The sequence below is a fragment of the Gambusia affinis genome, linkage group LG01 (assembly GCF_019740435.1).
Source record: "Gambusia affinis linkage group LG01, SWU_Gaff_1.0, whole genome shotgun sequence".
NCBI lineage: Eukaryota > Metazoa > Chordata > Actinopteri > Cyprinodontiformes > Poeciliidae > Gambusia > Gambusia affinis.
Genome location: NC_057868.1, coordinates 34,572,473 through 34,598,324, shown reverse-complemented (window position 1 = coordinate 34,598,324; position 25,852 = coordinate 34,572,473). Strand labels below are relative to the sequence as shown.

Below are 25,852 nucleotides of genomic sequence, written 5' to 3'. Positions count from 1 at the left end.
AAAACAATAAAAAAAAAAACATTCATTTTGCATCAAAAAATAAAACTTTCATTTTCATAATCTTGTCTTCAGCTGAACATTGTAGAAGGAGGCAACCTAAAATAGCAGCCAACTGAACAAATGTTTGACGAATTACATTCTGCTCTTTACCTATCAGACTCTTGACTTGCTGACACAAGATGACTAAACATTTTCATCAATCAATAATGAAAGGGAAAAAAAATCTGCAAATTTAGAAACTGATAGTAGCATTCTGTACATAAAGCTAAATATTAAGCCATGAAATTCATTTATTTATTATTATATATTGTAAATCATAATATTTATTTCTTGTAAAGTAGGTTTTGGAAAAGGTAACACTTTGTCTTCCATTTAGGGTTATATGATTAAGTGAGGGCTAGAAATACACTGTAAAACATTTTCCTTCCATCTCAGGATAGAAAATCAAGCCACTACGTTTTCTGGGAAATAGTTCCAACTCCTGTCTTTTTCTTCTTTCAGTTTTTTTAAATGCTAACATAAAAACTCTAGCTGGAGGTTTGACAAAATTAATAAAAAGTTAACACAACTTGCTATTGGAAATTTATCCTTCGCAAACTCACACATTTGGGTTCAAAATTTACATATATTTGACTTAAAGAGTAGAAGATAGTAGACACAACTAAATGCTGCTCAAATGTTATACAAGGTCATTATGCATGTCTTTGCATTTGTCCCAACCTTATTTCTGGTTTGTCGATCAGTTTGCTTTAAAATGACCTTTAAAAAGTTAAATGTAAACAAACAGAAACAAAAACTGACCAAACTGATGGTCAGTTTTTGGTGTCATCACATTTAAATCATCATGAAAAGTTTGTCACCGCCGGTCTTTAATTCACAGAAAATGCTCATGTGAGAACTCGTGAGAACTCATGCGACCCACAAACACCAACATGACGCTGACTGTTCAGCTCAGTTCCCCTTTTTTAGCCTTCGAGGTTCAGCAACGCTTCCCAAAGCGGCTTTATCCTTTTCTGTGTGAAAGGTCGATCATGGAGCTTGCTGCTTTACCACTCAGGTAAGAAATATCAGCCACTCTGCACTGAAAAAAGAGAATGGAGCTCCAAATTTTATAAAATGAATTCATTTATTACATTTAATGGAATTAAGTAGGTCAAATTTAATTTATATATCTTTGTTTATCGTGACAGCATAATAAACCTAATATATTTATTTTTAGTTGGATTACCTGTTTTCTTTTTTCAGTGAGTGATAAGTGCATTTGTTTGATTTTTTTTTTGTGATTATTTTTACTTCCTTGGGTAATTCTCAAGATGAGCTAAAAATAATATTGGGTAAAAATCAAATTAGGAAAAATTATCTCTTGGTGACCTTTGGTGTGCTTTTATTTTACCATCACTGGCAATAATCACTTAAAATAAATTGCTTTTATTCCATACTAAATTTGAACTACATTTCAATCTGGAGAGACTCACAAAGAGAAGAAAATAGCAGTTAAAAAGATTTAATGGTACAATTCTTTGGCGCTCGGACCCGGCAGAAGACCCCGAGCCGAGGATCGCCGTGAGCAGGCGGTCTGCTCGGCGAGCTCGGATAGTCTTCCCCCCGGGACCGAATCTGGTGGTGGAGCGGAGCCTGGAGATGGGAGAGCCCGGAGGATCCTAGAGTATGTCCCTCATGGTGAAGGTGGAGATGGGGAGGAGGTGGGTCGTAGCACGGCTGACGAGCAGGAAGCCCCGAGGGTAGCTTGAACTCTTGAAGGTGTCCTCGGACGACGATTGGCTGGGCGTGGAGCTCGTGCATCGGATTGGCTGAGGCCCGGCGTGGTGATTAGATGATGTGTTGAAGCTGGTCGAGTCTCCCAGTTTGAATTTTCGCCTAAGCTCCATTTCAATCTGGAGAGACTCACAAAGAGAAGAAAATAGCAGTTAAAAAGATTTAATGGTACAATTCTTTGGCGCTCGGACCCGGCAGAAGACCCCGAGCCGAGGATCGCCGTGAGCAGGCGGTCTGCTCGGCGAGCTCGGATAGTCTTCCCCCCAAAAGAGGGAGCCGGGCCGAGGCCTGACTGACCTGCAGTCTGACGGGACTGATAGGCGATGGTTGAGGCCTGCAGTCTGACAGGACTGATAGGCGTTGGTTGAGGCCTGCAGTCTGACAGGACTGATAGGCGTTGGTTGAGGCCTGCAGTCTGACAGGACTGATAGGCGTTGGTTGAGGCCTGCAGTCTGACAGGACTGATAGGCGTTGGTTGAGGCCTGCAGTCTGACAGGACTGATAGGCGTTGGTTGAGGCCTGCAGTCTGACAGGACTGATAGGCGTTGGTTGAGGCCTGCAGTCTGACGGGACTGATAGGCGTTGGTTGAGGCCTGCAGTCTGACGGGACTGATAGGCGTTGGTTGAGGCCTGCAGTCTGACGGGACTGATAGGCGTTGGTTGAGGCCTGCAGTCTGACGGGACTGATAGGCGTAGGTCGGGGCCTGCAGTCTGACGAGACTGATAGGCGTCGGTCGGGGCCTGCAGTCGGACGAGACTGATAGGCGTCGGTCAGGGCCTGCAGCACGGCGAGACTGATAGGCGTCGGTCGGGACCTGCAATCTGCCAGACTGATAGGCGTCGGTCAGGGCCTGCAGTCGGACAAGACTGATAGGCGTCGGTCAGGCCTGCAGTCTGACAGGATTGATAGGTGTCGGTTAGGGCCTGCAGCCTGCCGAACTGATAGGCGTCAGTCAGGGCCTGCAGTCTGACGAGACTGATAGGCGTAGGTCGGGCCTGCAGCACGGCGAGACTGATAGGCGTCGGTCGGGACCTGCAATCTGCCAGACTGATAGGCGTCGGTCAGGGCCTGCAGTCGGACAAGACTGATAGGCGTCGGTCAGGCCTGCAGTCTGACAAGATTGATAGGTGTCGGTTAGGGCCTGCAGCCTGCCGAACTGATAGGCGTCAGTCAGGGCCTGCAGTCTGACGAGACTGATAGGCGTAGGTCAGGCCTGCAGCACGGCGAGACTGATAGGCGTCGGTCGGGGCCTGCAATCTGCCAGACTGATAGGCGTCGGTCAGGGCCTGCAGTCGGACAAGACTGATAGGCGTCGGTCAGGCCTGCAGTCTGACAGGATTGATAGGCGTCGGGTAGGGCCTGCAGTCTGCCGAACTGATAGGCGTCAGTCGTGGCCTGCAGTCTGGCGAGACTTGTTAGGCGCGAAGTGCGTTGGCGGGGGCCTGCAGTCTGATAGACTTGTTAGGCGCGAACCGCGTTGGCGGGGGCCTGCAGTCTGATAGACTTGTTAGGCGCGAACCGCGTTGGCGGGGGCCTGCAGTCTGATAGACTTGTTAGGCACGACCGCTTGGTGACCTGTGGAGGATGGAATGGCTGCTGTCGAGCCGAGGGCTGAGGACCGATGGTCCGGCCGGATCTCCTAGGCAGAATGAGATGTTAGAAATGGCGAAACGCTCCACCACCATATATGACGAGATGCTCACCTGCAGAAATGGAACTTTGAGCTTCGAGTATGGTTGAGAGATCCGGTCTGATGTAAGACTAGAAGGCTGAGGAGGACCAGCGACAGAGCTGAAGGAGGAAGCTGTGGGGCGCCTTGAACGGCGGCAGAAGTTGCGGCGCCTATTCTAAAGAATGGCCCGAAAAGTGACTAGGTGGAAGACCGCAAGCTGTTAACGCGAGTCTGAAGTGGTGAGTGAACCAGTTAGCAGTCCAGGTGAAGCATTCAGGTGTGAGAAACAGAGATTTGGATCCGTGGCAGAGTTGATGTCTTTGCATGTGAATCTGAGCATGGTGTGAAAAGCGCAGAACGGACCGTCCATGCGTGCAATAGCACGCAAACCTTTTGTTTTGTTGTGTTTGATGTAAAGGATTGTAGTGGTCCGCAGAGAATTTTTAGATCAGATATAGATAGATCTCATGACGAACTGAATACTTTCAATGCAGACATGAACTCACTCAGCCCAAGAAATCCATGGAAGGCTAGGATGCAAGCGCACGGAGGAGCGCTTAGGTGTAGTAGGAGAAAACTCCGGAACGGAGCGCAGTGATGAGACGCCTAGGTAATGGGAGTGATCGGTCTCCGCTATCGGAAATAGAGGAGCTATGCCTAGCAATCCCTTTGGAAAGAAGCTTCGCAGCAGAGTTCGAGAAGAGGCTAGGTGATTAACTGGGTTTCTGTAGCTTCATGTGAAAACTGATGCCCTTGGCGGACTGCGGATGGAGGACAATGCAGATCGGCGATGGTCGAAACAGTGTGATAAAAGCGAGGACTATGGATATATTATCGGGTAAAGGGATAATTGATAGCAGCGCGAACGGTGAAGGTTTGCCAGGCGTGAGTATGTGAAGAAGTGGAAGTGTAGATGGGGCGAAGACCAACTTTATGTAGTGGCGTGATGAGCGAGGAGTGGAGAGAGCCATTTATTAAGCATCAAATCTTCGAAGGCTGGCGTTAGCTCGGGTTGAGCGTCGGTAGCACGGCATGAACAGCGAAACCTGAAATTTAGAACGGGACGGAGGGTCGGCGATAGCATTGTATGACCGGACACGTGCTGAGCTGAGATGATGAATGTTGTTGACAGCTTGCCAAGTGCAGCGGCGATTGAAAGGCATAATGGAGCTAACGGATGGGCGGCCTTTATTAATGCTTGGATTATGGCAATATTATCGCAGCGCGCTAATAAACGCATTCTGCTCCAAAGACGGCCCCAGAGGCAGGAAGCTATGGCAAAGGGAAATATTTCATAAAATGAAGAGGATTCAGACTGAGGAAATTAGGATGGCCACTCCGGCAACCATTTACCTTTTAAAGCCCCCAAAACTAGAGGGCGGGGCGGCGTCCGTGAAGACTGAAGTGAGTCGGTCGAGAGAATGTCGCGTGGTGGGGTGCGGTCTGTGAGACTTGATGGCCGTAAGCTTTGTTGTCTCCCCACGACTAACAGCCCTGCGCCTGATTACTCTTCTGCAAGGAACACATCCTACCTTCACACATACAACATGACACAACGCAGAGCCCGTAGGGTGTCTCCACCAGCTGCAGGTTTGAAGAGGGAAAGCCTGGGTTACGTTTGCAACCGACAGGGAGGGACAACCGATAACAGTTTTAGGTAAACGGCCACATGCCAGGGAAGTTAGATCATGTAAGCTTTATCGCAGGCGATGTGTGTTGCCACAAGGTTAATATCGCTGATTTCCCTCGTGTGTTTGAGGAGGAAAAACACAACTTCCACAGCGCTCCGATGTAAAGATGTAAAACAAAAAGATTTATTCCACTGTATCTTGTGTTATCCTTTCATAAGCAGTCAAATCTTAAATAATCCCCACAAAACCAACTACGGTTGAAAACCCGTGGCTCTGTCGATTCTCGCTTGCAGCGACCTCGCCTTTTCCCCTTTCTCTTCCCTTCCGTTAACACCAGGCACCTCGCCTCTTTTGCATAAATTACTAAGTGGCCACTGAAGTTATAAGGCATACAAACTAAAATAAAACACTTAAAACATTATGCATTTAGATACATGCAATATAATAATACTTCCTAAACCTCAACAAATTCTCTTACTAAATTACTAACTAAACGATTAAGTTTTTTTTTTTTTTTTTTTTTTTCCCTCCTCCGATAAAAGAGGAATTTGTAAGTAAAAGATTGCACCAAACTCGTTCGTTTTCAGGTGTGTTTCATGTGTAGCTTTAAAAGAATCCCCTCTATTAGTAAAAAGAGCTTACAGAAACATAGTGCTGTGATTAGGAGACCAGCGGCAGCTGGGCTGGAGGGCAGAATGTGCTGAGATACGAACTGGGACTTCTGACAGAATTTGGAGCGAGCTAAGCAACAGAGTAAAGAGAGGGCTACAGCGGCCTGAGCGGGAAATACCGGAATGAGGTTGACAAAGAGCGTGCGTCATTAAATGGCGGGCCGTGAGAACCCCGGCTCTTCTAACTAATTGAGCTACTCTAGACCCTGAAGATGCCAACTGACCAGCAATAGGAGGCGAGATAAACTTGAATTAAAGGTACTGGTGCGCTGACAGTGACATGATGCGTATGAAAATGAACGAATCAGGAGTGGGTACGTCTTACCTAGACGACGCCCGATGGGCGTAACGAAGTTCCCGGTTGATGAGGCTGAAGAGCCAGCTGCGAGCTGAGCTACGCGGAGGTGGCGTAGTGATCTGATTTCGGTTTTCTCCTGGAGGTGGACTGGTAGAAGACCGGCAACGGATCGAGTCCATGATGGGACGAGGAGGAAGAGCCGACGTCGTCAATGGAGCCACGGCGGATCGTGGAGACAACCAGCGCTTGGCTGCAGGTTGACAGCACCAGTGAGCCGTAGCAGCTGACCACGGTGAGCCGGCAACGGGAGCCAGGCGGATGGCAGAGGCGCCTGCGTCATCAATGAGGGAAAGACATCAATGGAGGCCGAATGCAGGCTTGATGGGGTGGTTAGATCGGTGAGGAATGACTGGGAGTCGACAGGAGCGCAGCCGGCAGGTGAGGGACACTCCCTGCATTTGGTTCTGAAAGAGGGCTAAGATAATCGGAAGGTGCGCCAGCGAGCTGAATTGGGGACTGCAGGACAGGGCTTGCAGGCGGACGGGAGGCAGCTGACTAGCTGACTGAATGTGGGAGAGGTTGGAAAGCGCATACGTAGAGTCGTAGCACGGCTGACGAGCAGGAAGCCCCGAGGGTAGCTTGAACTCTTGAAGGTGTCCTCGGACGACGATTGGCTGGAGCGGCGTGGAGCTCCGTACCGGATTGGCTGAGGCCCGGCGTGGTGATTAGATGATGTGTTGAAGCTGGTCGAGTCTCCCAGTTTGAATTTTCGCCTAAGCTCCATTACTGTTATTCTACTCAATAGAGATATTTATATCTTTGCATCAAACCAGAGCTACTTTATGTATTAATAGGTCACTTGACTCAGTAAAAAAAATAAAAATAAATCTAATTTACAGCATATCTTTGTAACTGTTTTATGCCTCATTTATTAGTTTAGGCTATACTGACTGTGACTAACTAAAATAAAGGAGAGGATCCAAATTCAGAGCTTTTTTTAAGGTAGGAAGATGATAAACCAAACTTGATTAGTTTATAATGACTTGAAAGAACAAAATAACGCTCCTCTACAAAGTACACATTCAGACAACAGCTTTCTTATATGCAGATATTTTTTATATTTGCATATAAATGATATGCAAATATTTACCACAGGTTTTTCGCAGAAAAAAAAAATCCACAAACGCTCTTTTTTTTATGCAAGGCAACCCATTGGATTGTGATTTTGAGAAAACGTCAAATTTTCTTGTTCAGAATTTGATTTTCAAGCCATTTTTCTGTTATTTTATAGAATTAAAACGGGAACGTTTCAATTTCTGAGTAAAGATTTAACACTTTATCTGTCTCATTCACACAGGGAAGAATGATAACAGGTTTTTTTTTAAATTTAATTAATATGGAGTTCCATAAATTAACAGTTCTTATAACGCAACACAACAACCTGTAAAAACTGTTGTACAGCCCACAGGTTTATGGGCGGGTCAAAACATGTTCACTTCCTTTCGAGACGTTTTAGGGCTACTGTCACTTTAAATCCAAATGAGCTGCTGCTGGCCGTGCCTCCCAACTCAGCGTTTGCAGTCATACATGAAAATGTCTCAAAACAGATGCCCATTTCCACACCTGTACGTCCTATAATGCAGCTTCTGAATGGGAAGTCAACAACAAAACGCCTGTCTTTTCAACGTATCTATTATTCAGCGCATACAGCAGTAAAAACAGATGACCAAACGTCCTGGTTGCTAGGAACCGGGCTGGGATTTGCTGTGGTTGCTAGGTAACGGCACATTGCTCGTCGAATGTGCGTTATCAATCAGGAGGTTTTTGAAACGGCTCACCAAAACTATAGTGAGCCGTTTTTATTCATTTATGTATGTATTTATTAAGAACGTGGGCTATTTTTAGAAGCAGTTGAGATTCAAATGGAAGTAGAAAAACGTTAAAAAAAAATGCTAATTTAGCATATTAGGTCCCCTCTAAAATATCTATGAAGATGGTGGCATTTCAAAAACCTTGTACTTCCTGTGAGGTGTTATTTATCGTAAAAATGGCAAGAAACCACTGTTGTTGACTGTAAAAAGGATTATAATAAATGTATAATGCAGAAAAGTTGACATAAAGTGAACATTAGTTATTCTTGGGGGTCTGTATGGAAGTTGGAGCCCCTCATATCAAATCAGACCACCAGTTTAAATAGGCTTTCTTTTCTATTCACAGGAACAAATCAGGATCTCACATACAGGCTCTGAAGTCTCTGCTGGTTTACATCTGGGATGTTTACTCCAAACCTGCTCCTTCAGGCAGAGAAATCCTTTCTCTGCTCTCTATCTGCTCCACCTTCGCCATCTTTACCGGTGGACTGCTGCACCACTGGCTGTCACAGACTCTAAAATACGACCATGTTGCTTCGGTCCAGACCACCTGCTTCTACAGCGTAACCATGCTGCTGGTCTCCTTCGTGTTCCACCCCCTCCGCTGCGTTCTCACCATGACCCTGCCCACTGTGTGCACCAAACAGGGACGCAAACTCCTCATCTCGGCCTCCATCATGATTCTGGTGCTGAATGTCATCCCTAACATCACGGTAAACGTAGGAGCAGTCGTGCGGATCCTGAAGTGCACGGCTGAGGGCTTCACAAGGACCCTGCTGAACTCGTCTGAACCCTTCAACGAAGCAAAGCGAGACCTGGTTGAGGAAGCCATCAGAGTACGGAGGGAGGACTTGAGCATCGTCAGCAATTTAAGGAAGTTGGACCATTTCACACATGTTGACGTGTCAGAAGTCAGAAGCATGTTTTCTGAAGTGATTGGTCAGATAGAGGTCAACTTCTCATATGCAAAGAACCTGCTGAGAGAATACAAGCTGCTGTCAAACCGGATCCTCGCAGCTGTTTTTGTTGCATTACTGATTATTGAATCTGCACGATATTTAAAATCCTACCTGACCTCTGTTCAATTTGATAACCGCTTCATCTCTGCATCTTCTGAGGGGGATGAACAGCGGGCTAAAGATAAAATCAGGGTCGCAGTTTGCAAAATAACAAGTCAGGAATGTACCTCTTCCTTCATATCTCTGGTCATTGTAACGTTATACTTTATTGCAATAACACTAATTGTAGTTTTAGATCACATTGTGTATCACATAGTGCAGATGATCGTGCCCTTGGTGATGGATTTCCCACCAACAACTGCTGCTATAACTGTCAGTTATAAGGTAAACCTTTTCTTTTTAGCTCTACATTTTTCCCCAGTTAATATTATCCTTACTTGGTAAAATTCAAATTTTTTTTATTGCTCTATGTTCTTCCATTTTCAGTCTCAACTACTTCCCAAAACAGCCAAAGCAGTTAAAAAAACTACCCATCTGCTTTTTGACAAGAGGTTTTTGGTGTCTGGAAAATGTGCTGTTTCAAAAACCTCTCCTGTTCCGTTACTTATCAACCTCAGCCCGTTACCTAGCAACCCAAGCTGCGTTCTAGGATGTTTGGTCAGCTGGTTTTACTGCTGTATTCGCTGTACAATGGCTGCTGGAAAAGACAAGTGTTTTGTTGTTGACTTATCAGTCAGAACCAGTTGCTGGATTCTTGTTGGTCGTGCAGGAGGCTCTACTTTTGCTTTTCAAATATGTACGGTTGTATAATTGCACATCTGTTTGAAGCCACTTTGACGTGCGAGTGTAAACGTTGACTTAGGTGAAGTTCAAATTGCAGAACTGACCAGACTACAATCTCATTACTGAAGAATGATTTTGTGCAAAAAATGTAATGAACATGTTTTTTGTAGCCTATATTCTTATATTTAATGCTCTTCTTTTTACTGCAGGTTAACTGGTTTCCTCCTGCCCTCTGCATTATCCCTCAGTCATGCGTCACACAGGAGGTGCTAAATTTCCACAAGGACTACAAGTGGACCTTTGACCCCGAACCGTCTCTCTGTGACGTGACAACGTCAGCTCCGAAGCTGGGTGTCACTCTCCTGCTGGGATGTCTCTGGCTCATGAGCTACCTCATGGTGTTTCTCGAAGTTTACGCCAGGCGGCTTCGCAGAAAAATCTGCGCGTCATTTTTCAGAGAGCAGGAAGAAAGAAGGATAGCGTATTTGACAAAGAAATTAGAGGAAAAACAGAAGACGAGGAAGAAAAAGACAGCTAAAGCTACTAATGTTTGAATTTATTTTTAGAAGGTTGGCTCCAGGAAGGTAAATATTCAGTCAACCAATTAAGTCTTTAAGTTTAGATAGCAAGCTAAATATCTAGCTTTAAGGCAGCTCAGAGCTAACTAAATATTTACCTAGCTCAGGGCTAATTTTTTTGTTTGGGGCTAAATATTGAGTTAGCAAGCTTTAAGCTAGCTCAGAGCTAAATATTGATTTTATACATTCAGTATTGAGCTGCTTCATGATCACTCAACCTAAATATTTAGCTCTAAACTAAATATTTAATTTGTAAACTAAATCAGGGTATTTATTTTTTCACCCTCCAGATATACAGTATTACAGCATTGGTGATAAGAAGCAAATTAATGTTTAGCATGTCCAGTAGGGAAACTGAAACTCCAGTGGCTCCTGTTTACAAGTTTTGGTGTTTAAGTTCAGGGTGTTTGGTGAAGAAATTTCTTTATTTAGCCATATTTGTAAAATGTAAAATGCAATGAAGTATTTGATTGTTTAACTAAAGCACACCTATATATATATATATAAATCCAACTTTTTCTTTGAATTGCATCCTGACTGACAGCGTTAAAAATAAATGAACTGCTGAAGCTAAAGAAGCTGATGTGCATCACTTATTTTATTTTTTTGAAAATTTGTCATATTGGGGTATAAATGCAGGGAAATATGGTGGTTTTATGTTTTTGGATGTATTGGAGTTATATTCTAAAACAAAATAAAAATGTATTTTACAAAATTAAACAATAAATTTGTCTGTCAGACAAAACTACAAATATTTCAATACCAGTCGAGTGGATGAGCCAGTTTGTTGACTTTTAATGATCATAACTTGTTTTGCTGACATTTGGCTCTGAAGGCCTAATGGCTGTTTGTCACCTCAACTCATGATGTGCTTTTGCGGAATGTGAACCGATGATCAACATCCTGTTTGTGAGACACTGAACCAACACCTTTGTTTCTGCAAGCAAGTCTCCATGCGGTGTCCTCCAGTCTGAGCATACTTGTGGTTTTATTCAGGCGTAAAGCCGTATTTGCTGCATTTGCTAGATTTACAAGCACCCTGTCATACAGGAAACAACTCCAAAACCCCCCAAAACTGTTTCACACCTCGCCATCTTTCTCTGTTGCTGTTTAAATTTGTGGTTATGCGTGACGTCAGTATGGCTTCATTACGGTTTTGACCTTTCAGAACCACTAGGTGGCACTGTGGTACTTAAGGAAAAAAAATCTAATTTCAGGAAATGAACAACAACAGATTTGATCTCGTAATTTCTGGATTTTTATATTGGCCTAGATAGATGAAATGGATTAAATCAACTAGTTTCATGCGTGTAACAAATAATTCACCAGGCTATTCAAAAATAGATAATACATTTTAAAATTTCTCAAGAAGTTCTTTGCATATCAAAGGCTTCCCATGAGGCTAGAGGGTTTTATTTTAAGACTCGTCCCAGAATATTAATAGAAAACGTCTCTATAATCTATTTTTGTTCCTGACACTGTGTCCACTTCATGATTCTCTTAAAATGCAATCGCCTGTGCAAAATAATCTTCCTTTTCAAATTTCTGTTGGTTAGAGTCAACTCTACAATAAAAAACAAAACAAAACAACAAAACTATATAGATCTATTAATTAATCTAAATGACCTGATTTTGTTGTAGTATAATAGTATTTGGGTATCTGTAATTTTACAAATTTTGGTATATTTTGCATGTACTGAATTAGAACCAGTAAAAATAGAGTTATGAGAACCTAAAGAAACTACAACTCAAGCATGTATTTATCTGTATACCAAACATGATGTGTAGCAGACATGAACAAATATGATCGAATTTTGATGTTTTCTTCTCCAAAGTTGTTCCAGGTAGCCTGCAGAATGAACATCTTTTATTTGAAAATGGAGAACCTTCCATTAGTATTCAAAATGATGGTCCTGTGCACAGAAACAGGGTTTAAGACCTTTTTCTTTCAGGCTGGATTCTGAAAACAGTCACTTTGAAGCATTAGACATTCAGGATGAATTACTCTTTCAGACTGCTTAAAGATGTAAACATCATCATGACTTCTTTTCAGCAGGTTTTCAGCTCTGAAAATAACAAATAGGTTTCTCTGTAGCCTTCAGATCTGTCAGCAAGTAGACCAATGTTAATGTTTAAGGCTGGATGTTGAATGTGTAGCATCTCGACAAAGAACATTGTTGCAAAAGTCCTGCAGTTCATTTTGGTTCAGCTTTGTGAATCTTTATGACCCTAAAATGTGTTGCCATATTTGTTTCAGGGAGGTTTTTGCTTCTCCACCCTTCCAAGCCCGCTATACTTGTTTAGTCTTTTCTTATCGTCCTGTCATGAACTCTGATATTTATAGATGTTTCTGAGGGCTGCAGATTTTGAGATGCACCTCTTGGGTTTTTGCAATTTTTGTGAACAAAATGGCTAGATGACTAGTGGCGGTCATCTAGCCTCAAAAACCCTTCTCAAATTGAAGAGCCGCAACAATCTATTTTCTAACATGATATGTTAAAATGCCATAAATATAATAAATGAGGACAAAAGTAGAGTCCTCGTTTATGGATAGTGGAAGAAGGTGGACAGGCAAACGCCTTTAATAAAGGTCTATAAATGCACAAAAAGAGGCTGCATGATGAAGAAAAACTCCACATTTAAACAACAAAATCCAACTGTTGTTGAGTCTGAGAGATAAAAAAAAAAAGCTGCTAGAAAATGTAGAGGCCCAAATAAACACCAGCACACTAGGTGTGCTGGTGTTTAGAGAAAAAGATACTCATTGTTAAGTAACTAGAAATACAATACAAACCTTGCCAAGTACTTTTGGTCTAGTTTCTAGTCCAAATATTTTAATGAACTTTAAAAAAAACAAAACCAGCTCACAAGTAAAATTTCAGTAAGAAATATGAGTTTGTTTAAAGTCAAAAAACCTTCATACTAATGAAAAAGTGCTAGTTCATTTCACTTCCAACAATTTGAAAAATGTATTGCGACATGTGACATAATGAAACTAAAATCACTACTAAGGAATTTTTGACTTGAAACAAGCACCTATATCTTGCTGAAAATTTACTTGTAAGTTAGTTCTGTATTAATTTAAGTGTACTAAGATATTTATCCTAGAAGCTAGACCAAAAACACTTGGTAAGATTTTGGGTTTTCTCAAGAAAAAAAAGTAGTAATTGTTTTTTAGTGTCTGGAAAATGAAACAACTCAAAAACCTTCTGAATGTAACGACACAAATAAGCAAAGCATAGCCCGTTACCTAGCAACTCTAGCAAAGTCCAGGCCGTTACCTAGCAACCCCAGCAAAACTTAGCCTGTTACCGTTACCCAGCAAACCCATTTTCTCTTGCGAGTGTAAACGTTGAGTTTTGGGGGCGTGGCCAGCAGCAGCTAATTAGAATTTAAAGCGACAGAAATCTTAAAACAACTCATTCTGGAAGAAACTCAGAACAGACTCAAATCTCATTGTCTAAAAATGATTTTGCGCAAAAAATGTAAAAAAACGCTTTATTTTTGCATAGCCTATCCTAACCTGTTTGTGGTCACCTTTACGTTAGCCTCTTCAGACTGTGGAGTGTCAGCTAATTTATGTCTGCAAGGGACACAACAGCAACAAGCTTGATGAAATTAGCTTTGATTAGTTTTGTTTAAATTCATAAACCAACGTTTGCAGTGGTAAAACTTGCGGCTGCCGCTCCTGTTCTGCCAGCACTAACATGGCACAATTGATTTTTAGAACAAGGACTGAACCAGTGAGGATGTACTGGTGAGTGGATGAGAGAGGGAGGGAGAAGTGAAGCGAGGAGAGAGAGAGATGAGGACGAGTAGAAGCATCACTGGAGGAGGACAGAGCGGACCTGAACGCTGCCACCGTCTCTGAACGAACGCTGCTTCGTCCAACTCATGGTGAGCTGGATGTTACTAACTACTGTGATTAGCTTGGTCACGTGTTTATCTTCATGTTATGTTTAACATGATCATTTTTAATGCTAGTTTTAGGTAATGATATAATTTCTCTAGATTTAATACAGGCTTTGTGTTTTGTTGTTTTTCTTCACCTGAGGTTTGTATGTATTTGGTATAATTAACACGTTATAGTGGTGATTTGAGTTTAGATTTCCATCAACAAAGAACTGTAAGCTACAGAAAAAGTGATTAAGCTTGATCTCAATGCAGATGTTTGTGACATTTCACCATAAATATCATCTGAAAACACTTTGCAAACAAATAGAACAGAACAGAATAGAATAAAACAGAATAGAATAGACTTTATTGATTCCCAAGGGGAAATTTGTTTTAAAAAAGTAAATAAGTGTGGTATTGTAGGTGATTAAATATGACTAAATATAAGCTAAATGAAGCTAAAGTAAAATAACAAGTATGCACATGAAAACGTGTTAATCTATAAATAAATCTAGAAGTGAGTCCAAAGAAAATTTAGATTTAAAGACACTCAGGGTTGGGGATTGTGAAGTCTGATAGCTAAAAGCAGGAATTATTTCCTATTTCAGATAAATCCAATTTACATCCAGATATTTACCGTATTTGGTTAAAATCCAACTCATTGCAGTTTAATCCAATCATATTGCCAGATTAAGGATCCAGTGGATGATTAATGCCAATAACTTTGCATAGATCTCCTTCTCCCTCATCGTTTTGTGGTGTTAAACACATCGGGGTACCATTCAGTGTTCTGCTTCACTGGCCTCCCCATTTCTGCTCAGTTTTAATGCAATAGAGACACAGAAGGCTTTGGGGGTTGAGCTTTGGGGAGAATCTGCTGTCAACAAGCAACAGAGTCTCCATCACCCCAGCAACAAACTCAATTTTAAAGCACTTCACAGTTACACACATTCATTCATTCATTCATTCATTCATTCATTCATTCATTCATTCATTCATTCATTCAGCATAACACTTCAACACGTCTGATTATGCCAGAAATGAAAATGAGCATTTTGGTTTATGTTTGGTAACATAAACTAAAATACTGTAGATTTTTCCCTGAACTGTAGAAAAAAATGTTTACAATTTAAGGTGAAATACCAGAAGCTGTGGTTGCCAGATATTTACCGTATGAATACATACGTACGCATATGGTAAATTTTATTGCATGAAATTGATCAAACTTATAAATTGATTTTACACAGTAAAATGATCAGTTTACACCAGAAAATGATCGTATTTTGCACAATAAAACCGATCATTTTACATGATATAATTAGCATTTTATACAATAAAACAATCAGTTTAATTGTATGAAATATACAATAAAATATTGTATATTTTAGGTGATAAAATATACAAACTTAAATTTGTACATTTAGATTAATCATTTTGTCTGATAAAATTATCAATTCTACCATATGAAATTAATTTTACATGGTAAAATGAAAAAAAAAAACAATTTCTGCCAACCACAGCTGTCTGAAATATTTGCTTATTTACATATTTTAATGTATTCCTAATATCGTATAAAAACGGCTGAAATCATTGCATGAAAAATCTGCAGAATGTGCCAATATTTTGTCCAATTAATCAATAAATCATCAGAATATCCAATCATTAAAATAATTGCAGCCCTATAAGAAACTGTAATTTACTCAGATTTTTTACATGTAATATAAAAATAAGGCATTTTGGCCGAGTTACTTTATTTTGGCATTGTTACACACACAGAGCTAAAATTAACCTTTATTAAAAACAATGTATTTGAAGATGTGAGCTTGTAAATTTCCAAGAAAATTCAAGAAATGTTAAGAGTGGTAATAAGTCTTGCTGTTTGTTTTTTCTCTATAGTAGATAAGAAGTTTATATCATAATTCTAGTGTATCTCTAAGCCTTCCACTTGGTTTTCTGTGTTGAGGGTCCTCGCCTTTGAATTGTTCCTGCTGGACTGAAAAACAAAGATGGAGAACAACACCACCGTTTTCCAGGACGTCGCTCGGCTTGTGAATCTGACTGCGATGCCTCTGAACTCTGTCGAAGAACAAGTCGTAACCATACTGTTCACGACGCTCATTTGTGGCGTCGGGATCGCGGGGAACGTCATGGTCGTGCTCGTCGTCCTGCGCACCAAACACATGGTGACGCCAACGAACTGCTACCTGGTCAGCTTGGCCGTCGCTGATCTTATTGTGCTCCTGGCTGCAGGCCTGCCCAACATCTCAGATGTGGTGGCTTTCTGGATCTACGGCTACACAGGGTGCCTGTGCATAACGTATCTTCAGTATCTGGGCATCAACGTGTCCTCGTGCTCCATCACGGCCTTCACCATCGAACGCTACATTGCAATCTGTCACTCCATAAAGGCCCAGTTCTTATGCACGGTCTCCAGAGCCAAAAGGATCATAGCTGGAATCTGGATCTTCACTTCCCTCTACTGCACCATGTGGTTCTTCTTGGCAGACACTAAGGAAACCGTTTACACCAACGGGGTGGTTGTTACGTGTGCCTACCGCGTCTCCAGGAGCTTCTACATGCCTATCTACTTCCTGGACTTCACGCTTTTCTATGTGGTCCCTTTAACTGTAGCCAGTGTGCTGTACGGGCTCATCGCAAGGATTTTGTTCATGAGTCCTCTGCCGTCACATTGGAGTGACCGAGCAGGAGGAGGGTCGGTTCATCAGGGCCGCTCCCACAGCACCAACAAGCCCAACAAGGGAGCGATTACTGCAAGAAAGCAGGTACTAGAATTGTTTTATGACGTTTTGTTTTAGATAAAATTTTTAACCAGTTAAAAAAATTCACATGTTGCATGTTGGGTCTCAACTGCATCTAAAAACAGGCCAAGCACTTAAAAAAACAAACAAAACAAAAGAAAACACCCAGCAATTTTTTTGCAATAAAATTATTTTTTTGTATCTGGAAAATTAGCTGCCAATTATAAAGTTATAATCTATGGGCACTGCGCTGCTACCTAGCAACCCCAGTGAAGCCCAGCCCATCTCCTAGCAACCCAAGCAGAGCTCCAGCACCTTTGGTCAGCTGGTTTTACCACAGTATGTGTTGTTGACTTACCATCCAGAAATAACTTCCTGCATTCTTGTTCGTTGTGCAGAAGGCTCTACTATTGCTTTTCAAAGATGTACTGTAATATAACTGCACCTCTGTTTGCAGGCATTTTCATGTGCGAATGTATGCGTTCAGCAGCAGTTTGTTTAGATTTAAAGTGACAAGATGCTCTAAAACAGCTCAAAATAGGCAGAACTGACCAAACTAAAATCTCAATATCCGAGCTCACAGACCATCCTAACCTGTTTAAGGAAGCATAATAGGTCACCTTTAAGATAAACATCTCCAGGGTGTTTTCACACCTGAAGGTCCGGTAGATTTGACTTGTTTGGAGACCAAAATGTCAACTTTTGTAACATTTTCAGCTGCTTCGGTTAACCTTCAAAACTGCACTGTCAAAGATACCAAACCCTTGGGAAAGGGATTTTCTCTTCGCCTGTGGCAGCGCTTCATTCTATGAACTACAGACAACATGTCTCTGAAATTCAAAGCAAAATGTTAGTGTTTATTTGCAGAAAATGAAAAATGGTCAAAATAACAAAAAAATATTCTGAGCTTTCAGACCTCAAATAATGCAAAGAAAACAAGTTTATATTCATTTAGAAACAACAATAGTGATGTTTTAACTCAGGAAGAGTTCAGGAATCAATATTTGGAGGAAAAACCAGGAGGTTTTCAATGGAGTTCAGTGCACTGGGCTCTTATTTTTTCACAGACACCTGAATTTCCCCTTTGCGAGGCAATAAAAGCTGTTTCTTATCTAACAATTTAGCATTGAGATTTGTTGTATCACCTTATAGAAAAGCTTGATCTTCCCCAACGTTTTACAAAGTAATGACAGCTGCGTAACTAAAAGGTTTCCGTAATTTCCCCTGAACAGATAACGAAGATGCTGGCCGTGGTGGTGATCCTCTTCGCGTTGCTGTGGATGCCGTACAGAACGCTGGTGGTGGTCAACTCCTTCATCGACCCTCCGTACCACGACACCTGGTTCCTCCTCTTCTGCCGGATGTGCATCTACACCAACAGCGCCATCAACCCCATCGTCTACAACCTCATGTCTCAGAAGTTTCGCGTCGCGTTTAAAAAGCTGTGCAGGTGCAGCCGCCACGGCAGGGAGGCCGAGTACAACGTGGCGATTTATTACAGCGTGATGAAGAGTTCTTCCCATGGGAGCAACGAACCGGTCACAGAGCAGGAGGAGCTCAGCGGTCAAACGTCCAGCAGGTTCAACGTAACGGAGGATGATGCCAGCACGCTCAGTGCATGAAACGTTGTTCATACTCCTTGTTTACGTTTAGGTTTCTGGTTATTTCTATGGGTAAAAAGATGTGTGGATATTCTTGATGAACTCTGTAGTGCTTATGTGTGGATTTGTGAATTTTTGCACTTCTCAGCAGTGTATTTATTTTAATATTCCGTTTTATACTGTAAATATGAAACACGACAAGCTTCGGTGTTTGTAAGGTTGCGTAGTAAAAAATTAGCAGCAATATTTAGGTTTATCGAGCCTGTAATAGAAAAATAATTTTAATCTTTCAAAGTCATGTTTTCGCCATCTTATTCATACATTTATAAATATCAGAGCAGAGTTCCAGACTAAATCTTTAATTCACAAGCTAAATATTTAGTTTGCAGATTAAATATTTGGCCTTCAAATTAAATATTTAGTTGGGACTCTAAGTGTATATAGTTTACATGTATTTAAACTTCTGAACTAAATGTTTAGGTCTGAGCTTAATGTGGGGTTTTAGGAAATATGGCACAGCCACTTTCATCCTAGAGTTTTAATTGTTGACATAAACCTCCAATTGAATCATTTTGATCCCCTCTTCGGAGAATAAATCATTAAAAAAGCCCCTGACTTGTTAAATTTGCAGAGTCATGTTGCTGCTGGTGGTTTTCTTGCTAATTAACAGCTAAAGTATCATTATATTCAACCCAATAGTTATAAAGTTACATTTTTGTCACCCTTATTCAAGGTTTTTTAAATGAAATGGCAGCTATGTTGGAGGGATTAGTTTATTTCAAATCAAGTCCCATTTACTACCACCAAATCATAATCCTCTGTAAGTGAGTTTAGGAATAATTTAAGAACTTTCAAGATTATAGCAACTCTTTATTAACAACATTATGATTCATAACGCCCACGGCGTCAGCTCTACAAAATGAATGCGCAGCAAAATGGATGTGAGCGTGCTCTAATTGGCTTATTTTGATAAATGAGGCCACAACCAGAGTCTCAGTATGAGGGGAATTGGATTTTGGCACCAGACGGGCTTATTAGTTAGCAGATCGAACATGTAGCCAGTTTCAAAGTTTTTAAGTTTACATGTCTGAGGTTTTTCAATGTTTTTTCATTGGTTATGTGGTTTAGTTTCTCCAATACGTATATTTTCTCTCCTGGCTTTAAGTTCCCAGATTGTCTTGATTCCTAATGACATTTAAAAAAAAAATGCATTTTCTGTTTATTTGATCATTTGACCTGTGTTTGGCCTTCCTTATTCCTTGTTTTGATTTAAATCAATCTTTGTTTTTGCCTTACTTTAAATCAGTCAGTTAGTAGTTGTTTCTCTGGTTAGATAATGTTTGTTTATTTCTTGTATTTAGTTATCTTCATCCCTTTTAGTTTTATCTTCTGCCTGTTCACCAGTTTTGCTCCTGTGTGCAGCTTCTCTCTCTCTGTCTCTCTGTCTCTCTCTCTCTCTCAGTCTCTCTCTCTCTGTCTCTCTCTCTCTCTCTCTCTCTCTCTCTCTCTCTCTCTCTCTGTCTCTCTCTCTCTCTGTCTCTCTCCCAGTTTCTCTCTCTCTCTGTCTCTCTCTCTCAGTCTCTCTCTCTCAGTCTCTCTCTCTCTCTCTCTCTCTCTCTCTCTCTCTCTCTCTCAGCCTCTCTCTCTCTGTCTCTCTCTCTCTCCCTCAGTCTGCCTTCTGCTCTCTCACCACAGCTGCACCCTGTTTTCTAATTAGCATTCATCCCATCGTCTAGCAATCAAATTAACTCCCTTACTGGATTCTCCTGTTTGTTCATGTTGCTCCTTGTTTCATGGTTTGTTGATCATCCAGTTTGCCTTCTCACATTTTTTGTAAATTCTGTATTTGCTTCTCAATTCTTACTTTAGATATACAATGCCCCAGAAAGCATCTGGATCTGTGTCCAAATTCAACCAACATCAAATCTTGAAGATTGTTTAGTTACATCTTCCATAGACCTGAACAGTTAATCTGATTAATTGTGATGAAATAATTGTCAAATATGCAGACTTAAAAAAAAAGGCCGATTGTTGAAGTGAAAGAACATGCTTAGATAAGTAAATAAGCCAAACATGTACAAAAAATACATACATTTTGCTTTTAAGGTTAAAATGATTTAATTATTCAAACATCTAAAACTCATCAAATGGCAGTTTTAATTTCATTTAGTTCAAATTCTGTAAAAAATCTCAGATTAAACACATTTTGCTCTCAATTACTAAGTGATTAATTGAAAATTGATCAGCAAATGAGCCCTACCCTTTATTGATAATACAGTAAATCAAGCAGAAAGATTTGAGCTTTTCACATGTTGATGTTGGAAATATTTTTATTTTTTTTTTATTTTTTTGCTGCAGACAGACGTATCTTATTCTACAAATGGTCAAGAATAGCATAAGTTGTTAAATTTTCGGAAATAACATTTTCACTTGTCTACTTGCAACTTTGACGTAACTGAACTTGGACTAGAAAAATCACTGTGAGGGAAAAAAAAATTACGGCTTCATAAAACTGATTAGTTAGACTTTGTGATTTTGTTCAGCAGTTCCACAGTAAATGCAGTGAGGTCATAGACAAGAAGTCGTTAGGCAGACAAAAAATACATATATCTAAAAAAGAATATAAAGATGTCTAAGCAGCAAAGGGAGAGAATAAATAAAAAAAATATGAACTTTTAGACAAAGTACACAAAAAAAGTGGATTTTGCATAATATACCCCCTTTAGTCCAATGCATGTTTTTAAGCTCTTTATAGTTTTTAAATCTAATTTTACAAATAACCTATATTTGATGATATATTTAGAAAATGTGAGTCTGAATTAATTAGCATTAGAAGACGACTCTCCACCAGAGACAGGATGTCAGCAGAAAGCCCTCCATGACTGGATTTCTTTTGAAAGCAGACGACACAAGGAGTCGTTCCTACGCCAGAATGAATAATTTATTCACCGGATCTGTCAAGAGCTCTCGTCATTAACACAAATATTCAAAGAGCAACTAGAGTTGATTGTTGCACAGCAGTAAAGAGGCTCGTCTTTGTTTTTTATCCATTCATCCTGTGGCGTACAAACCGACCAGGTCTGAAGGAGCTTCAGATCTGGAAGGACAAAATGCAGATCTTATTGCAACAAAATAAGTTTCTGAGAAATCAGACGCGTTATTCCTGTAAAATATTGAAGCACTCATTTTGTTTTGTTGCTTGTTAGTCTGTCATATTTTTGTGCATATCCTTTCATTCATGAAGCTCCATGTTCCAAAACAAAGAACAACAGGTAAATAAATAAATTTAGTGGACACCCCCCAGGAAGAAGGCCAGAGTTAAAAATAAAGTAAAGAAAAATAAAATCAAATTTTTTTTCCACCTTCAAAATGGCAGCTATCCCGTTCAAATGACTGGAAAACCAAAAAGTTGTAAAAATGTTTCAAAGATGTAAAAGACAGAAAAGAAAAAAAAAATCTCATCAGGCCATAATAAGAAAATAAAAAAATGTAAAAACTATTTTACAAGAACAGAGTTGAATAAGTGAATGAAGTCACCATTTTATGAGAATAAAGTGATAAAATTAAAAGAATAAAGTCGCACAAGAATAAAGTCAGAATATTTCTAGAATAAAGTGATATTAAAACAATAAAGTCATAAAATCATGAGAACAAAGTCAAGATATTTCCAGAATAAAATTGCACAAGAATAAAGTTGAGATAATATGAGAATAAAGTCATTATGTCATAATGATATGACTTTATTCTCTAAATAAAGCAATATAATTATAACTTTATTAATGTAATACTACAATTTTATTGTTTTATTATTAAGACTTAATTCTCTCATACTCTCATAATTTAATTCTTTTAATTTCCTTAATGTGGCCCTTATGCTCCATTGTTCTTCCTTAGAAATAATCTTCATGTCACATCTTGACTTGCTGATAATTGTCCAATTAAAAACATTTTTAGATATTAGTGACGTCTCTGATAATCCCACAGCATATTTGTTAGCTTTCATTTTATAATCTTGTAAAAAATTATAGACTTGTAAAAAGGGCTTGTTTTCTGTTGCTGTAAACTTAAATTTCATCATCTGGAGGTTTCTAACAGACACCTGAAGGATTGGGGTCAAATGTCAACTGGCTTTTGGCCTGTTTATAATTTAATCCAGTGGAAGTGAGCACGATGCTGCCATCACCGTGTTTCACTGAGTCGATTTGTGCCAAACGTTCATTTGAAATTAAAGACTCAAAGATCAGGTTTAGTTTAATCAGAGAGTAATTGATTCTGTCACCAATTTCAAAGATTTTATCGAATCTTTGGAAATAATGTATTTTTTTTTTCTTGACACCTGTACATAATCCTGATGCAGTGTGAACAAATGAGATGATGATGTTTTTGTCACAGCCTGTACTTTGCAGGAAAACTCTACTTTTCCATGAAGGCTGCAAATACTTTGTGTAAATGTGATGAGAGTCCATGTGGGAGAGCTGCTGGTTTTAGAGCTGAATCACATCGGACACGCGTCACATTTTTACATCACAAAACCTCCAGGTTTTATAGGGTTGAATAAACTTTAAAGATCCACTGCAAATATATACACCACAGGAAACCAATCTGAGTAGATGCTTGGTGTTCCTTCACACTAACAGCAAACATTTCTGTATGGATTAGTGGCTGTAGCAGATTTGTACTTTGAACTCATTAAACCTCTGATGTATAAAAACAGACTTTATGTCAGTTCTTACGCCCAGTTCTCATTGATAAGCTTGGATGAGTTTTTTAAGGTTAATCTTGTTTGCACATAAGCTGTGTGTGTATTCTGCTGATTTTATGAAACATAACTAACTGAGCAGTTCTTAAAAGGTGGTGTGTTGTTTTTGTTTTTATTTTTTATAAAACAGATTTTACTTTGAAGGATCTAACAGAAAATACTTTAACTTTGTCTTTCTTTATTTTCAGAAGGTACAGAATCAATATGACTTCACTATGACGGGCGTTGGAGACAATCTGGTGACAGACGGTTCATTTCATTTAGAAATGAGAAAGACTCCGTTCTGATCAATAGTTCCCACTCAGCAATCACACGTGACTTTCTGTGAATTGATTAACTTTATCTTTTAATATTTCAGGAAGCAACAGAGCTTTTAGCAAACTAGAATGATCATTTGTTTAGATTTATATTGCAGTATGCAATATGTTAAATCCTAAAAACGCTCATTCTGATGCTGTTCCACTGAAAAATTACTAATTTGACTTGTGCACCAGCAGGAGGATGCAGGATGCGGAAAAATCAAGAGCAGCAGTTGCATGGCTAAGATGAAATGAAACAAGCTCTCCACCTTCTCTTCCATAAAGCACCTTTGTTGGTTTTTGTTCAACTACTCAAATGTTAAAAGCATGCTTTCCTTTCATCTGCAAATTCAGAAGATGGAAAAGCATATTTGGTTGATGGAAGCATAAAAGGTTTGTTCCTTCTTTGGTACGTTTCTCACAAGTGGAGCCTAATTCAAGCAGGCAGCTCAAAACCTGAGCCAACCTTAGCGCCACTCAGAGTCGCTGTAAATATTCAGTAGATCAGCGTCTGTCATTATTAATGTCCACTTTCTGGATATTTTTCTTGTGTTTAAAGTCTGCCGCAGATATTTTTTTAAATGCTTTGCTCTGGGACTTCTCATATACAGCCACAGGAGGCAGAAGTGGCTTATCATGTCAAAAATGTGCTAGTGTTAATGTATTTTACTGAGATTTTGTGCGATAGACGAACACAAAGACATGCATTATTGTGAGAGAGTTCATGTTTTTCTCTCTCTGGGTCAGAAACTCTTTGATTCACTTTCAAAGTTTTGTTCCTCGGAGCTTCGCAGCTCTACAGAGTGATATTTTTGGCCCTTTCTTCTATCCAAAATACCTGAAGTTTAGCTTGAACATCAATTTTCAAGTCTTGCCACTGGTTTTCAATTACATTAAGGACTGGACTTTGACTGGGCCATTAGAACCATTTAGCCCTTTCATGCATCGCGGTCTCTGCAGTGGACACTTGTGCATCATATAATACACCGCCAACTACTGGCCGTCCGCTGCAAGTGCAAGAAAAGTTTTGTTAAGCAACTCAACAATATCCTGTCCCTCCTTCTTCTCTTGCAGGTAAAAAAAATTTATAAAATTGTGACATTAAATAACACTACTGATGTATTTTCAAATTAACAATTTTGTATTTGAAGAAAATTATAACTGATCACGTAAAAAAAAAAAAAATCCTAGAAAAAACTTTTTTTCCCACCCTTTTTTTCTATCCCTTTGGAAAATAAATCCGGACATAAAGGATCATAATTCATGCATGAAAGATATAAGTGTCATGGGATATATGAGTAGATAAAAATATATACTTAATTGCAGCTTATAAAGGGTTTTAGTGTATTTACCATTAATTTCACATGAGGAACGGAGGAGTAAAGTGACCGGCAGGGGGCGACAAAAAGACACAAATCTAAAAAGCTCAGATATTCAGAGCTGCTAAGAAGACATTTGAATCGGTAGCCTTCAAACGCAACGCTTTTCTACACAAATTCATATTTTTATTGTTGCTTTATATTGCTTTTTTCATGTCTAACTTATATATACTTTTTTTTTATCTTAGGCTGCTTTCACGTTATGAAAAATGCAAATTGTAACTTACTTCTCTGAATTGTGGCAAAGGATCTTTTAAAATCCAAAACTCCTCACTGTTTTTTTTTTTTTTTTTTTGGGACATCTAAGGTTGTCTCTGAGTGCCAACAGCAGCACCATGCTATACTTGTCGCTTGGTATTTTAAACTACACTATATCTTTAGCTTGTTTTACTGCTTGCAGCTGCGGCGCAAAAATGTCTGTTTTTAGCAGCTGCAAAGTAAAATCTGCAACGGTTTTAACTTGAGCTTTTTGTCTAACAGAGGTTAGATGGTGGAAATGGTGTTGAGTGTGAATGCCACTTTGAGCAAACTGCATTAACATCTCTACATATGTTTGGTGTCCAACTCCCCCCTGGAATGAACATGTGCCATAAAAATCCATCCAGATGTTGTCATGGTTTGTTCAGATCAAAAATCCAGACTGGAAAAAGACCAACTGGCATTTTTACAATCTTACATTTCCTGGTTTGAGTTGTACTGGATTTGATGGAAGTGTAGTCTATCTGGTAACTGGTGCAGCAAGAAACTCCTGTGGGACGTTTACGTCCATTTAAGTGATTTTCTACAGCTCTTCACCACAAAAAAAAGGAAAAGAATATTTACACTTTGTGGCCTTAGACTACTTTCGTCTTGCAAAAACGCATAGTCTCACCAGTCTTTATTTTGTATAAAGTATTTATTTTTACACTTGAAATGCGCCAA

General features: G+C 39.9%; 2 protein-coding genes across 2 annotated transcripts; both read left to right on the top strand.

The window, feature by feature from the left end:
* Positions 1-817: 817 nt before the first annotated feature.
* On the top strand, positions 818-10,911 carry LOC122838624 (osteoclast stimulatory transmembrane protein). Its single transcript, XM_044129386.1, has 3 exons — positions 818-1,057; positions 8,267-9,263; positions 9,872-10,911. The coding sequence occupies exons 1-3, from the start codon at positions 912-914 to the stop codon at positions 10,214-10,216; spliced, it is 1,488 nt and encodes a 495-aa protein (XP_043985321.1). The 5' UTR covers positions 818-911; the 3' UTR covers positions 10,217-10,911.
* Positions 10,912-14,052: 3,141 nt separating this feature from the next.
* Positions 14,053-19,985, top strand: LOC122838616 (thyrotropin-releasing hormone receptor-like). Its single transcript, XM_044129376.1, has 3 exons — positions 14,053-14,137; positions 16,098-16,917; positions 18,126-19,985. The coding sequence occupies exons 2-3, from the start codon at positions 16,141-16,143 to the stop codon at positions 18,513-18,515; spliced, it is 1,167 nt and encodes a 388-aa protein (XP_043985311.1). The 5' UTR covers positions 14,053-14,137; positions 16,098-16,140; the 3' UTR covers positions 18,516-19,985.
* The last annotated feature ends 5,867 nt before the right edge of the window (positions 19,986-25,852 follow it).